This window comes from Eucyclogobius newberryi, unplaced genomic scaffold, assembly GCF_026437365.1.
Source record: "Eucyclogobius newberryi isolate DKJ021-1_F unplaced genomic scaffold, fEucNew1.0.hap1 SCAF_3, whole genome shotgun sequence".
In the NCBI taxonomy this organism is placed as follows: Eukaryota; Metazoa; Chordata; class Actinopteri; order Gobiiformes; family Gobiidae; genus Eucyclogobius; species Eucyclogobius newberryi.
Window position 1 is genome coordinate 328,492 of NW_027315945.1, and position 16,253 is coordinate 344,744.

The 16,253-nt window shown below is 44.3% G+C and overlaps 1 protein-coding gene across 1 annotated transcript; it reads right to left on the minus strand.

The window, feature by feature from the left end:
- Positions 1-3,538: 3,538 nt before the first annotated feature.
- On the minus strand, positions 3,539-15,667 carry LOC140374363 (gonadotropin-releasing hormone II receptor-like). The gene is made up of 3 exons (XM_072461242.1): positions 15,131-15,667; positions 4,659-4,860; positions 3,539-3,972 (listed from the first exon to the last, which is right to left on the minus strand). Exons 1-3 carry the CDS (start codon positions 15,665-15,667, stop codon positions 3,578-3,580), a joined length of 1,134 nt encoding a protein of 377 aa, XP_072317343.1. The 3' UTR covers positions 3,539-3,577.
- Between the last annotated feature and the right edge of the window lie 586 nt (positions 15,668-16,253).

Consider the following 16,253-nt stretch of genomic DNA (forward strand, 5'->3'; position numbering starts at 1 on the left):
GTCATTGTTCTCACACGGATCTTCAGTGTGTCATTGTTCCTCACACAGATCTTCAGTGTGTCATTGTTCCTCAAACAGATCTTCAGAGTGTCATTGTTCCTCACACAGATCTTCAGCGTGTCATTGTTCCTCACACAGATCTTCAGCGTGTCATTGTTCCTCACACAGATCTTCAGCGTGTCATTGTTCCTCACACAGATCTTCAGTGTGTCATTGTTCCTCACACAGATCTTAAGTGTGTCATTGTTCCTCACACAGATCTTCAGTGTGTCATTGTTCCTCACACAGATCTTCAGCGTGTCATTGTTCCTCACACAGATCTTCAGCGTGTCATTGTTCCTCACACAGATCTTCAGCGTGTCATTGTTCCTCACACAGATCTTCAGCGTGTCATTGTTCCTCACACAGATCTTCAGCGTGTCATTGTTCCTCACACAGATCTTCAGTGTGTCATTGTTCCTCACACAGATCTTAAGTGTGTCATTGTTCCTCACACAGATCTTCAGTGTGTCATTGTTCCTCACACAGATCTTAAGTGTGTCATTGTTCCTCACACAGATCTTCAGTGTGTCATTGTTCCTCACACAGATCTTAAGCGTGTCATTGTTCCTCACACAGATCTTCAGCGTGTCATTGTTCCTCAAACAGATCTTAAGCGTGTCATTGTTCCTCACACAGATCTTCAGTGTGTCATTGTTCTCACACAGAACTTCAGTGTATCATTGTTCATCACACAGATCTTCAGCGTGTCATTGTTCCTCACACAGATCTTAAGCGTGTCATTGTTCATCACATAGATCTTCAGCGTGTCATTGTTCCTCACACAGATCTTCAGCTGTTCCTCACACAGATTTTCAGTGTGTCATTTTTCCTCACACAGATCTTCAGTGTGTCATTGTTCTCACTCAGATCTTCAGTGTGTCATTGTTCCTCACACAGATCTTCAGCGTGTCATTGTTCCTCACACAGATCTTCAGCGTGTCATTATTCTCACACAGATCTTCAGTGTGTCATTGTTCATCACACAGATCTTCAGCGTGTCATTGTTCCTCACACAGATCTTCAGCGTGTCATTGTTCCTCACACAGATCTTCAGCGTGTCATTGTTCCTCACACAGATCTTCAGCGTGTCATTGTTCCTCACACAGATCTTCAGCGTGTCATTGTTCCTCACACAGATCTTCAGCGTGTCATTGTTCCGCACACAGATCTTCAGTGTGTCATTGTTCCTCACACAGATTTTCAGTGTGTCATTGTTCCCCACACAGATCTTCAGTGTGTCATTGTTCCTCACACAGATCTTCAGCGTGTCATTGTTCCCCACACAGATCTTCAGTGTGTCATTGTTCCTCACACAGATCTTCAGCGTGTCATTGTTCCTCACACAGATATTCAGCGTTTCATTGTTCCTCACACAGATTTTCAGTGTCATTGTTCTCACACAGATCTTCAGTGTGTCATTGTTCTCACACAGATCTTCAGTGTGTCATTGTTCTCACACAGATCTTTACTCTGTAAAACAACCAACTTGAATCAAGCGCTTTGTCTTTCCACTCAGCTCCTCCTTTATTTATGTGATATGGACATAAGAACATTGGTTGCATTGAGTTATAGCACATTATTTTCAACCCCTGCCCAGTGACCGCATCACTGCAGACGCAGTGACCGCATCACTGCAGACGCAGTGACCGCTTCACTGCAGACGCTGTGACCGCATCACTGCAGACGCAGTGACCGTAGTGACCGCATCACTGCAGACGCAGTGACCGCATCACTGCAGACGCAGTGACCGCATCACTGCAGACGCAGTGACCGCTTCACTGCAGACGCTGTGACCGCATCACTGCAGACGCAGTGACCGTAGTGACCGCATCACTGCAGACGCAGTGACCGCATCACTGCAGACGCTGTGACCGCATCACTGCAGACGCTGTGACCGCATCACTGCAGACGCAGTGACCGTAGTGACCGCATCACTGCAGACGCAGTGACCGCATCACTGCAGATGCAGTGACCGCATCACTGCAGACGCTGTGACCGCATCACTGCAGACGCAGTGACCGTAGTGACCGCATCACTGCAGACGCAGTGACCGTAGTGACCGCATCACTGCAGACGCTGTGACCGCATCACTGCAGACGCTGTGACCGCATCACTGCAGATGCAGTGACCGCATCCCTGCAGACGCTGTGCCCGCATCACTGCAGACGCTGTGCCCGCATCACTGCAGATGCAGTGACCGCATCACTGCAGACGCTGTGACCGCATCACTGCAGACGCAGTGACCGTAGTGACCGCATCACTGCAGACGCAGTGACCGCATCACTGCAGACGCTGTGACCGCATCACTGCAGACGCAGTGACCGTAGTGACCGCATCACTGCAGACGCAGTGACCGTAGTGACCGCATCACTGCAGACGCAGTGACCGCATCACTGCAGATGCAGTGACCGCATCACTGCAGACGCTGTGACCGCATCACTGCAGACGCAGTGACCGTAGTGACCGCATCACTGCAGACGCAGTGACCGTAGTGACCGCATCACTGCAGACGCTGTGACCGCATCACTGCAGACGCTGTGACCGCATCACTGCAGATGCAGTGACCGCATCCCTGCAGACGCTGTGCCCGCATCACTGCAGACGCTGTGCCCGCATCACTGCAGACGCTGTGCCCGCATCACTGCAGATGCAGTGACCGCATCACTGCAGACGCTGTGACCGCATCACTGCAGATGCAGTGACCGCATCACTGCAGACGCTGTGACCGCATCACTGCAGACACAGTGACCGTAGTGACCGCATCACTGCTGACGCTGTGACCGCATCAATCACTGCAGACGCAGTGACCGCAGTGACCGCATCACTGCAGACGCAGTGACCGCATCACTGCATCTGCAGTGACCACCAGACGCAGTGACCGCATCACTGCAGACGCTGTGACCGCAGTGACCACATCACTGCAGACGCTGCACCGATCCAACTGTCAATCTCACACTCCATGCTTCTCTCACTCATGGTTCTCTCACGTTTACATCCTCAGCTGTCCCTCTGTCTGTGAGACATGTCCTACACATATCCTACACATGTCCTACACATGTCCTACATGTGCTCCTCCAGCCAGAGCGTGGATTAGGAGTTTCCCCTGCAGTCTAGATAGGAACATTCCTTTAGCTAAAATAATTATGTATTTGAACATAAAGTGTCATTATTATTCGTGAACATGTGTCACTGATACATCATAACTTTGTTTAATGTGATGATCAGTGACATTGTTATAACGAGGCACATTCTTCTCACTCATGAAACTCATTGACATCAGATTTGAACCACTAATAATACGCATAGTATATAATGTACATGCCCACCAAATAGCACGTGCAAATTATAAGTAGGATTTTAGCACCTGGCCTTATAAATCTGACCCATAATACACAGTTTTAGAGCATCTTTGGTCCCACTTATTCTCATTTATTCTCCTTTATACTCCTTTATTCTCCTTTATACTCCTTTATACTCCTTTATACTCCTTGTACTTCTGAAGACAAAGTTTGTAGTGACTGTTCCAGCGCTCGAGTCACTCAAGGTCCCTCTGCTCTGGGCTCATCCTGTCCATCTCCTGCTCCTCCTGCTGAACCTGTTTCATGGGCACTGGGCTCTGGTTCAGGGTGCGGCCCCTCCGCCGGCCCCTGCAGCACTGCCACAGTCCGGCCCTGAAGGACGGGGAGTAGAAGCCGTAGATGAGCGGATCCAGGCAGGAGTTGAGGTTCCCAAACACAAAGAGGCTGTGGTGCACATACTCTGGGGTGTGGTCCAGGACTGTGGGCTGGAACCAGTACCACACCCCCAGCAGGTAGTACGGCGTCCAGCAGAGGACAAAAGACAGCACGATCACCACGCTCATCTTCACCGTCTTTATCCGCGCTTTAGGGATAATGTCTGTGCCCGAGCGACGCAAGCTCCACTCTCCAGCTGCAACACAGAGACACACTAGAATCTGGCCCACACAAGTCTGACACACTATATTATCAGTGGATCTAACTAAGTACAGTTGTTATTGTTCATATATTATAATCATTATTTAATCTATTTTTAATAAAAAAATATATGTTTTCAAAACCAATTTGTTCAAAAATTCTGGAGCAGTTTAAAATGACCAAAAAGCTCGTAAAGGAAATCACACTGAGGACATTGTCTAAGGACATTTGTCTAAGGACACAGGACGCTGGGACATTTGTCTATGGTCGAGGAAACGTCTGTTGTGATTTTGAGCGTTACAAAAATAAACTGAATTGAAATACATTATACATACAGTATATATATATATATATATATATATATATATATATATATATATATATATATATATACATACAGTATATATATATATATATATATATATATATATATATATATATATATATATATATACATACAGTATATATATATATATATATATATATATATATATATATATACTACAATGTTGAACTCAATCTAGGATTATGTATGATACAATATATAATCGTAGATTGAGTTCAACATTGTAGTATATATATATATATATATATATATATATATATATATATATATATATATATATATATATATATATATATACACTACATTGTAGTATCCAGACACTGTGTGGACCATACCTTTGTGGACTGTGGCCTGGCGCTGGATGTGCAGGAGGATGCAGCTGTAGCACCACACCATGACCACCAGGGGGCAGACGTAGAGCGTGCTGAAGTGGAACATGTTGTAGAGAGTTTCCTGCCAGCGCGGCTCAAAGCTGCCGTGAGTGACACACTGTGTGAAGTCCACATCCACCGCCTTTCTCAGCCGAAAGATGAACAGCTGCAGGGCACAGGGGAGGAGCTTAAAGTGTTTTCAATAAATGGGTGCCGTCCATCCATGCATCTAGTCACCTGTGAACCAAACATATGGACACTTGGTATGCGCTCACTCTGCTGCTGTTCATTAACAATTAGAATAAAGGTTTTAGATGTTCATTTGATCTCAATTAAACATATCTTTCTGGACATGCAACAGCTCTAGACCAACATAATAGTAAAAAGAAATCTGTGGACGCTGTGGACCAACGAGTGAGGAGCAAATCAATCAAATATTTTCACTCGCAAAGACCACGCCAAAACAATGGAATATGAAAGAATATTTATTTATAATAGTGATGATGGATCGATGATGGATCGATGATGGATCGTTGATGGATCGATGATGGATCGATGATGGATCGATGATGGAGCGATGATGGAGCGATGAAGGATCGTTGATGGATTGATGATGGATCGATGATGGATCGATGATGGATCGATGATGGAGCGATGATGGATCGTTGAGGGATCGTTGATGGATCGATGATGGAGCGATGATGGATCGTTGATGAATCGTTGATGGATCGATGATGGAGCGATGATGGATCGTTGATGAATCGATGATGGATCGATGATGGAGCGATGATGGAGCGATGATGGATCGTTGATGAATCGTTGATGGATCGATGATGGATTGTTGATGGATTGTTGATGGATCGATGATGGATCGATGATGGATCGATGATGGATTGTTGATGGATTGTTGATGGATCGATGATGGATCGATGATGGATCGATGATGGAGCGATGAAGGATCGTTGATGGATTGATGATGGATCGATGATGGATCGATGATGGAGCGATGATGGATCGTTGATGGATCGATGAGGGATCGTTGATGGATCGATGATGGAGCGATGATGGATCGTTGATGAATCGTTGATGGATCGATGATGGAGCGATGTTGGATCGTTGATGAATCGATGATGGATCGATGATGGAGCGATGATGGAGCGATGATGGATCGTTGATGAATCGTTGATGGATCGATGATGGAGCGATGATGGATCGTTGATGAATCGATGATGGATCGATGATGGAGCGATGATGGATCGATATTGAATCAAGATGGGTCGATGATAATTGGCTGGGTGGAGACAAAGGATGGGGGCTCCGTCTTGGGTAATCAGCCTAGCTGATTCAGAACCCCCCCTCCGTAGATGGTGATGTGTTCAGGTGAATATGATAGAGACATGGGGCGGGAGGGCGGGGTCGAGAGAGCACAGACGACAAAAGATGCTGGGAAAGGTCTGTATAAATAGGGCTTCTGGGTAATTAGAGGACTGGTTAAAGAGTGGAGGCGTGGTTGTTGGAAGAGTAAGAGGTTGAGGCGTGGTCCAGCTCCCGAACCTTAGTTAACAAGTAATATTGTCAGCCACATTAAGTATAATGGTTGCGTCCGAACACCACCAAGTTAAGATTCAGTCTGTCTTTGAAGCGTCTACCTGCACCGTCGCCATGACAACGCTCCTCCTCTCTCACCCTCGTGCCTCACTCCTGTTTCTAGCACGCTGGGGAGAACCGGGGAGAACAAAAATGGGCAGATTTAAACTAAAGGAATAGAAAGTACATATATAAAAAGTAAAGAGCTCGTTTCTTGCTCACACATTTGTACCAAGATGTAAAGTATATTCTCTGGGACTCGCCATCACATTGTGGACAACAAGTGTAGCACTTTAGATAGTTAATGTTCATATTTATATTTAAAAGGAGCACCATCTGAAGCTTGTTCAGCAAAACATTAATACCTCCTCAGTCTCATTCTCTGAAAGGGAGACAATCATAATACTATAAAGATCAATACAAAGGCTCTATAAACCAGGATGATTTTGTGTGGAAGATATCAAATCAATCGATGACACATTTGGTTACACAGGCTGTGCCTGGGCTCATCTTAGTTAAAGAAATGCTGGTATTAAGAATTAAGTTTTGATTTATTCTCCAAGGGATCCTGACTTTAATGTCACAGTATTAGCCACTCTCAGGTCTTACATGTCCAAGGAAGGCTCAGATGTTGATCACGGCTTCCTCAGAGCTTTGGGTCCCCAGAGCTCTTTGGGTCCTTGGAGCTGTCTGTGGTGCTGATCCTTGTGCAGGTTTAGCGTTTGAATAGTTTGATGAGTCCAAGGTCCCTTGACTTGTGTATCCTTGATGAAGATGTAGCTTCAGCCTCTGCTGAAAGTAGAGTTTTTGGAGACATTGGACTCTCCCTGGTGGAGGAGGGGCCCCCGGGGTCCACGACCCGGTGTGTCCTGGCAGATGTTCAGCCGAAGGGAAGAGAGTGAGCAGGGCTCGGTCTGGTGTTTTATCTGACCTCAGAGGAGTGGCCTAGAGTGGGAGTGACTTTAACTCTTAGTCAAACTTATCCTCCGTTTGGACAAATTTAACTTAAACCAGCAAAAACAACATGTAACTATAACAAAATACTGCAACATCGTCAACGAACACACATCATGAGCAGGTCATGAGGAAGTACATTAACTATGTCATGAACACATTTCAAACTCAGTTCTTACCGAGAAACTAAACTAGAACATGATTCAGTCACAAGTTTAGATCACACAGTCAGCATTAAGTCAGTTTAGATGTGAAATATAGTCATTAAGGAAGTTAATCCTGAGAAACTTTCCATCCTGTCCTTTATCAGAGATGTTGATCGAAGGAGGAGACGCTCTGGTGGAAACAGTATCCTTGTCCATGGGGTGACATTCCTTTAGTCATCCAACATTTTGTTTGTTTACTGTCTTTCAAAGGTCTTTTTGGGACATATGGGTCCGTACATCCCTCTCATTTGACAGATGTTTCTTGCAAAGGGAAAGGTTTGTGAACAAAGTTATCCAGGACCCAAAAGACAGTGGCACAGAAGTGGAATATTCTGACTCAATGGAATATTTTACCTTGGGCTTAAAGAGATTTTATAAGAATCGTATCCTATCTCAAAACTACTAACTAACAACTATTACATTTGGTAATAGATCTTAAACCACACAAGATATTCCGAGGTTGTCTTGAAAAATGTGCGCACAAATATGTCTAAATTGGGCAAAATAAAACCAATTGGTGGTCATTTTTGGGTCAATTCGCAGATTGACAATGACTCTTGGATGAGAGTCGTAAAGTTGTACTTTTTCTAAACTCGTAAGTAAGTAAGTAAGTCCAGATGAAACAACTGAACCTTTTTCTACAATTACATCTTGATATAAATGTGTGAGGTGGAAACGAGTAAGAATACCCTAAAGAGTAAAAGTAAAAAGTGGCCAGAAATTGTGATACTCAAGTACAGATACCTGACAAATCTACTTAAAGGGCACGTATCAGCTTCATTTGCACTAGTTTGATGAATCGTGGTTAGAAAGGCCTCACCCCTCTGACAGACACAAACAGTCCCCTAATCATTATTTTAATCTTTTGCATTAAATCCTTGACATCTTATCATTTTAATCAGTTGAATCCTCTTATTGTAATTGCCTATGGGTATACTTTTTTACCAGGCCATTGCCCATTCATCTGGTTGCGTGATGTGTTTTTAAAATATTTTTTCTAGAGCTCACCCACCCAACCCTAGGCCCTGAGTATGTGGATTTAAAAGATAGGTATACTGGCGAGCCCTAGGTTTCATCTCCCTCCAGATGTCAATCAATCCCTCACCAGTGAATATCCAGGGACGGGACATTGAGAGAGTGACTCATACAAGTACCTGGGTGTTCATCTGAACCACAAACTGGACTGGACTCATAACACAGACGCACTGTACAGGAAGAGCCAGAGTCGGCTCTACCTCCTGAGGAGACTCAGGTCTTTTGGAGTGACAGGGCCACTCCTGAAGACCTTCTACGACTCTGTGGTGGCATCGGCCCTCCTGTACAGTGTGGCCTGCTGGAGCAGCAGCATCACAGAGAGGGAGAGGAAGAGACTGGACAGAGTCATCAAGAAGTCCAGCTCCGTCCTGGGCTGTGCTCTGGACTCGGTGCAGGAGGTGGGGGACAGGAGGGTCCTGGCTAGATTCACATCTATGCTGGACCATGAGTGTCACCCCCTGCAGGACACTCTGTCCCCTGCAGGACACTCTGTCCGCTCTGGAGAGCAGCTTCAGTGACTGATCCACCCTCGATGTGTGAAGGAAAGGTTCCGTAGGTCTTTCCTTCCTGCTGCTGTCAGACTTTATAACAAAAACTGTTAGTACTGAACACTCGTAATACTGACCTAACCATGTGCAATTCTGTCATATGTGCAATTGCTGTTGGAATTCATGTGCAATTCATGTGCAATTACTGTGAAATTCATGTGCAATCTATGTGCTGTCGTGACACATATTCATGTGCAATTGCTGTCGTGATCACATGCAATGGTATTTATGTATTTATTTATTTATTTGTCTATGGGAGTTTTTATTTATTTATAGGAGATCTTCTACTGAAAGTGTTTTTCAGACTTCCTATAAGTGATCTGTTCTTCTGTATCTACCTCTGGATCTACCTGCGTTGCACCAATGAAATTTCCCCATGTGGGACAATAAAGGAATATCTTATCTTATCTTATCTATTTTCTACAATAAGATACAGAACATCTTATTTATTGTTCCTCCAGTGACTCTTGAGCTCGACACGTCTAATGTAAGATTCCAATCACCACAGATCAGGGTTCCCTCAGAGTGGTTCACAATCAGCTCCACAATATTTGTATAGAAGGTGATATCGCCCCCTGGTGGAGTAGACGCATTTCCGTTAACAGTTCCTTTAGCCAGTACATATCTGTCCTCTTTCGTCTTTCAAAACTCTGTCCCCTCTTATGTTTGCCTTTGTATGATGAATACTGTACTTTCTGGGCTGTGCAGCGCTCCTGAAGAAAAGATCATTTTAGATCTATTGTCAGGGCCGCACCTGACAATATATCGCAGGTGCCCACATTCTAACATGTGATATTTATACATGAATGCGTTAGTGATGCGTCTTTTGAACCGGGGGTCTCACGGCGCCCCTGAGGTCCACTGCGTCACAGGATTAAAAAGACTCTAATTGCACCAATTAGAATGAACTCTAACCCAAGTGAATATGAGTTAGATTGTAATTAAACACAGTGTTTTGAAGTTTAACAAAGAACACAATTGAGCTGTCCCTGCTGTCCCCTCTGTCCTTACTGTCCCCTCTGTCCTTACTGTCCCCTCTGCCCCTCTGTCCTTACTGTCCCCTCTGTCCTTACTGTCCCCTCTGTCCTTACTGTCCGCTCTGTCCTTACTGTCCGCTCTGTCCTTACTGTCCCCTCTGTCAGCTTTGATTGTTTAACTGCCGAAGCTTTAACTTTCTTACTTTGTTTAGGAATCTCTCTCAAATAATCATCTAAAGCACTTATATGCAGATGTGTGATGTAATCCATTTACCAGAGCCCCTTCTGCAGCACAGGAGATTCAAAATAGTAATGGAAAAAGTATCCTATTACAAATACTTGTGCATCCGGATCGATGATAAACTCTCCTTCAACCAACAAGAGTACAAGAGCTGACAGAATCTTAAAGCCAGCTTGTCTTCTTTAGAAATGGGTTCGGGTTACCCTGGTAGAAAACAGTTAATCCAGGCTACATTTCTCTCAGTTCCAGATTATGGTGCCTATAAACATTGTTACATCTGTCGCTCTTCGAGGCAACGGCAGCTGTGATTTCAGGCGTTAAAAATATAAATAGAATTGGATTGATTATATATGTGATCTATGTACTTTATCGATTCAATTCCAACTGTTTTTTTCTCCCAGGCTTCAGTGAAAGTAGGTCATCCTGAGTTCAGCCCCTTTCACACCACACAAGCCGCTTCAGAGTGCAACAGGCGCAACTCCAAGACTGTTTCAAGGGGCTTCAGAGCGGTGGTGGGTTTAGTGCACTCTAGTGTTCGCATAGGTCCAAATGCACAACATCGACCAACAAGTGGCAGTGTGACAACCTAAAATGAAAAGAAAATGATTGTGTTACTATTTCACTAGTGTGTCCTGTCAGGTTCACATCATGGACACCAGAGGGCGTTTCAGAGCTGCAGAGCTGTCATTGAGGCAGGTGAGTGTTTTAATCAGATAGGAATGTGTCCCTGTTGTTTGCCACGCTAATGCTCCGCAGGGGCCCCAGGAGATATGCCGCAGGCCCGACTGAAGCTCTGGCCCACTCTTTATTTGCGGCTCACATTGGGGACAGCAGCACGAGTCCCGGCAACATCAAAAGAAGCACTAATGTGTTTTGTTTGGTTCATATCTGACAGAATGCAAATAGGTCACTTTTTAGCACCTTCTTAGTTTAAAACCGAGGTAAAGGGCTGGTGAAAATGCAGTGGTTGATGTATTTCTATAACTCACATTGACATGTCTTCCTTGTTTATGATTAATATCTCTGTCAGTGTTTGAATCTGTGCGAATAAAAAAACTGGCAAAAATAAAAAACATTTTTTTTAAAAGGACACATTATGGAAAATTGGCTTTTTATAAAAAAGAATTAGCTTTTAACACCATGTTCTAACAACATTCCCTCATCAAAAATAAATACCTAGCGTAATTTATCCTGTTCATTAACTCTGTATTCTCTGCTCGTTTTAGGGGCCTCACAAAAAACATTTTCCAGCTGTGTTTCATAAATGAGCCTATATACTGTTATGTACAGTACTAAACCTATAAAGTGCATATGAGTTGTTAAAAATATTACATCTGTGTCATGGTCACCGTCTATTTGGTGATGTAAAGTTGTCATTTTTTACTCAGTGTTCTGTCTCTGCTCCTCTTAGTTTCCCTCCTCCCTTCTTGTTCTCCCTCTGGTTACTGCCCCTTTTGTCTCTCAGCTCTTCACAGAGTGTACTATACTAGTGTGTGTTCTCTGGATCAGTTTTTGGACTCTGACTTCTGAATTTTGCCTTATCCTCGTGATCCCGTTTGCCGTCATCGATCTTGGACCGTTCTGATTATCCTTTTGCCTTTCCTCTGACAACGCTGTTTGCCTGTGCACCGAACTTGGGAGGGACCTTGACTCCGCCTCTCGCTTGCCCTCTGACCACCTTCCGTGTCGTTCCGTCTCACCCTGTGACTTTTTACATTTCAATTCTGATTCATTACAGCCTGTTATAATCTTATCCTGAATCTTATCCTAAAGAATGCCTACTGGAAAACCGTTTAATCCCGGAGACGATGTAATATCACCGCGGTGAAGTTAGTTTCACGTTCGACGTTGGACATTCGCCTCCGTAACTGGAGCGGTAGCTTCTTCTCAATGTGCCCCGCCTGCAGTAGCACGGTAGCTGCGCTGAAATGCCGCTTGGTGCGCCAGTTAGGGACCGTCTCTAAAGTACGGTTGCACAAGCGCTTGTTTAAAAATGTGTTATCTTAAAAAATGTCAAACATATTTATACAAAGAAAAAACAACAACATTGAGCATGGATCCAAGTTGCTAATCCTAGGCGCCATAGTCCTTTTGGGTTAAAAAATGTAACCCTTTATAGATTTTTAAAGAATATTTTTCTTCAAAAATCAAGGATTCTATTAGGTTCCCTAATATATCAATACAATGTTTATATAACTCTTTCAAATGTTAGTGAGTAACAATTGATCAATAGACAGTTTTGAAAAAACAAGTTCATATTATACTGCTTGATACACAAATCCCTTCCCAAAGTCACTCAGTTCTTCACTGGTTCAGAGAATTGTTTGCGTGGAACAGAAACAGTCTTAAGTGATGAATAGTCAATACCTAAAAACAGTAAGTGTCCAATGATCCAGCAGATGGAGTAATAGAGATTAAAACAGGGGACAATGGGCTTACCATGTGCATCTCCTACCAGACTCTTAGCGTGTGCTTAGCTAATGCTAAGCTATTCAATGAATAGAGCTAGCGCCGGATTAACATTTAGTAAATAAACACTCACCATCACAAAGTGACTAATATGAGCATGTCAGTTGCATCGAACGACTCAGTTCTGACCGGACAACATCTATATGGTTAAACTGTAAGTTGATGTCAACACAGAATAAATACGATTTTGGGCTAGTGAGTCATTTTGCGTAAGTCATTTTTCATGTTCCTGCAAGATCTGGACTCCAAATATAGAATCTTACTTTTCATATTCTGGACCTCCTTCCGCAGTGCCATAACCTATCCTACCTTGATGTTTGTGGACTCCAGAGGCACCAGCAGCTTCAAATACCTGTTTGCTGCGCTGTAATGGCATTTTAGCAGCTGCTCTCTTAATTTGATGTATTTGTCTGGCAGAAACATTCCTTATTGTGCCTTTTTCTGCATGAATCCATGTGTGCTCTGAATCAGCTACAAATGTCTTAATAGTACATGATCATTAAATATCTATGGTTTTCAGACCTTGTCCAAGGCATTCAACTATTTCCTGCTTTTTGGCACTAGAGAGATCCTTTTTCTTTCCCATTTAGCTTTAAAATGGTGGTCTGCTTAATAATGTGGAACGTCCTTCTTAAGTAGTTGGACCTAACTGGCAAAGTCATTGACATTAAAGTCCGAGACACAAAGAGCCTTGATACACAATACCATCCATGACCTTCTCTGGAAAACAAAACTAGATGACCTTTATGACACTTAAACTCAATTTGCAGAATCATTTATGTATGTGTCATAGAATTATTATTATTATAATATATATATATATATATATATACATATATATATATATATATATATATATATATATATATATATATATATATATATATATATATATTATTATTATTAATAGTCATGCCTTTGAAATGTCTTTATTTTGAATAAGACGTTTTAATAAATTGTCTTAGACATTTCGACTCCAGTATTTCCTTTGGTTTGGTACCAGTAATATTATATATATTGTATTCATTGTTCAGTGTTTGATGTTTGTGTTGCACCGAACCGCCAGGAAAAGTGAATCCTTTTCATTGACAAATGGCAATAAACTTTATTCTGATTCTGATATTGTATCGGGCACAGGTGGAAGTTTAACATGTTCAGGACTTCGAAGGGCTGCCTAACCAGCTGCATAAGGTTTTTGTGCATGTGAAATACATGTAATTGTGAATTTATGATGTGCTAATTACACTGTACGTTGTACACAGCTAGAAAATGCACAAATGTTAATGTTCATCATAAAGACCTCTGAAGTGACACAAGCTAGCCGTTTTATTTGGCACTGTGCGTTAGCAAAGACAATATGGAGTGTCTAATTATACCGATTACTTTGTCCTGTAGTTTTCACTGCGTTTACTGGCATTTCAGAAGGCCAATAAATGCGCCCGTACTTTAGAAACCGTGTGCAGTGTTGTCATTGAGGAGCCACAATTTGCAACGGGGTGTTTTTATCACAGGTTCTACACCACCAAAACATGTCATAATTAGAAGAACAGTGTCTCTAGTAGAACCCGTCACTTTAATCAATTCAAGTCTCAAAGATGACTCAAGTCCAAGTCAGTGGTATACAACACGCACACTCGCACACACACGAACGCACACACGAACGCACACACGCACGCACACGCACACACACACGCACACGCACACGCACGGACACACACACACACACAGACACACACGCACGCACACACACAGACACACACGTACACACACACACACGCACGGACACGCACACACACGCTCACACACACACACACATACACACACACGCACGGACACGCACACACACACACGCACGGACACGCACACACACACACAAACAGACACACACGCACGCACACGCTCACACACACACACACACACGCACGGACACGCACACACACACGCACACGCACGGACACACACACACATGAACGCACACACGCACACACGCACACACACACAGACACACACGCACACACACACACACACGCACGGACACACACACACACACACACATGAACGCGCACACGCACACACACACACACAGACACACACACACACACACAGACACACACGCACACACACACACACACGCACGGACACACACACACATGAACGCACACACGCACACACACGCACACACACACAGACACACACGCACACACACACACACACACGCACACACACGCACACACACACAGACACACGCACACACACACACACACACAGACACACACGCGCACACACACACACACACACACACACACGGACACACACACACACACACACACACACGGACACACACACACACACACACGGACACACACACACACGCACACACACGGACACACACACACACGCACAAAAACAAAAGAGTTACCTGTGGCGTGGCCAGCACCACGCTGAGCACCCATGCAGCTGTTAGCATGCGGCGGTTGCGCTGCTGTGCGCTGAGGGCTTGCAGAGGTCGGAGGATGGCGTGCTGCCTGTCCAGGCTGATGACGATGACCACGTGCGCGGATGCGTGCATGCACAACAGCTTCAGAAAACACAGCAGTTTGCACAGAACAGCCCCCCCTCTCCACTGCACCGTGATGTTCCACGCCGCGTCCATGGGCATGACCAGTAGTGCCGCCATCAGGTGGGCCCCCGCCAGGCTGAGCAGCAGGGGTCGCAGGTGTGAGGCCAGCCCCTGTGCGCGCCATACACTCACAAGCACGCACATGTTACTGATAGCGGCAAACACGCACAGCACCAGCGTGGCCACCACCCTGCACTGTGCCGCCATGGTGAAGTGAGGCACCACCCACCCATGTTCAGGGCCTGCCCACTCCGAGCTATTGACTGGTGTGGACTCAGTGGATGTGGTCAGGAGGGGTGCGGTCACTGCAGGCAGGGCCAGGTGTTCACCTGACATCTGGAACAGACACAAAGTGAGAAGTGAGTGTCCTACAACTGTAAAGGCTCAGCACTCACAGGAGAACGCTGAGGAAAGACCTGTTGCTCTCGGCCTCTCACCACCCAGAGATGAACCATGGGCACAGAACAATACGCTGGCAATTTTTTGTGATAGCTTTTTTTCCTGTTGCCAAAAGTACATTCCAAAGGTTTTGAAGCCCAAGTACATAGTTCTACAGTTCAGTGGGATGGAAATGTCAAAAACGGTCTGCAGAGCATCATGAACTTCAGTCCCATATTTGTGAGCAACAGGACAGTCCCAGAATATGTGATAGAGGTTTGCCTCCTGGTTCCAACAGTTGCATTTCCCTGTGAATAATAGGCACTTTGATGTGTTGTTTCCCCATGATTCATCTGTCAAAACAAGATTACCTTCTCTTTACCCTTTAAAAAAATATTTAGTAGAGAAGTTGTCCAGGTTAGTAATAAACTAATATAATTTAGATATTATTCCCCTTGAAAGTTCTCATTATAAGCCTTGATACAAATGTCAGTCAGATGGTTATAATGGCTAATGCTTTGTTTAATTTCTTGGTTGTAATAAT

Coding starts and splice junctions, on each gene's coding strand:
- LOC140374363 (XM_072461242.1), bottom strand. CDS start 15,667: ATGTCAGGTGAACACCTGGCCCTGCCTGCAGTGACCGCACCCCTCCTG. Junction 4,861..15,130: donor TGGTGCTGGCCACGCCACAG/GTAACTCTTTTG, acceptor TGTGCCCTGCAG/CTGTTCATCTTTCGGCTGAG. Junction 3,973..4,658: donor CCAGGCCACAGTCCACAAAG/GTATGGTCCACA, acceptor TCTGTGTTGCAG/CTGGAGAGTGGAGCTTGCGT.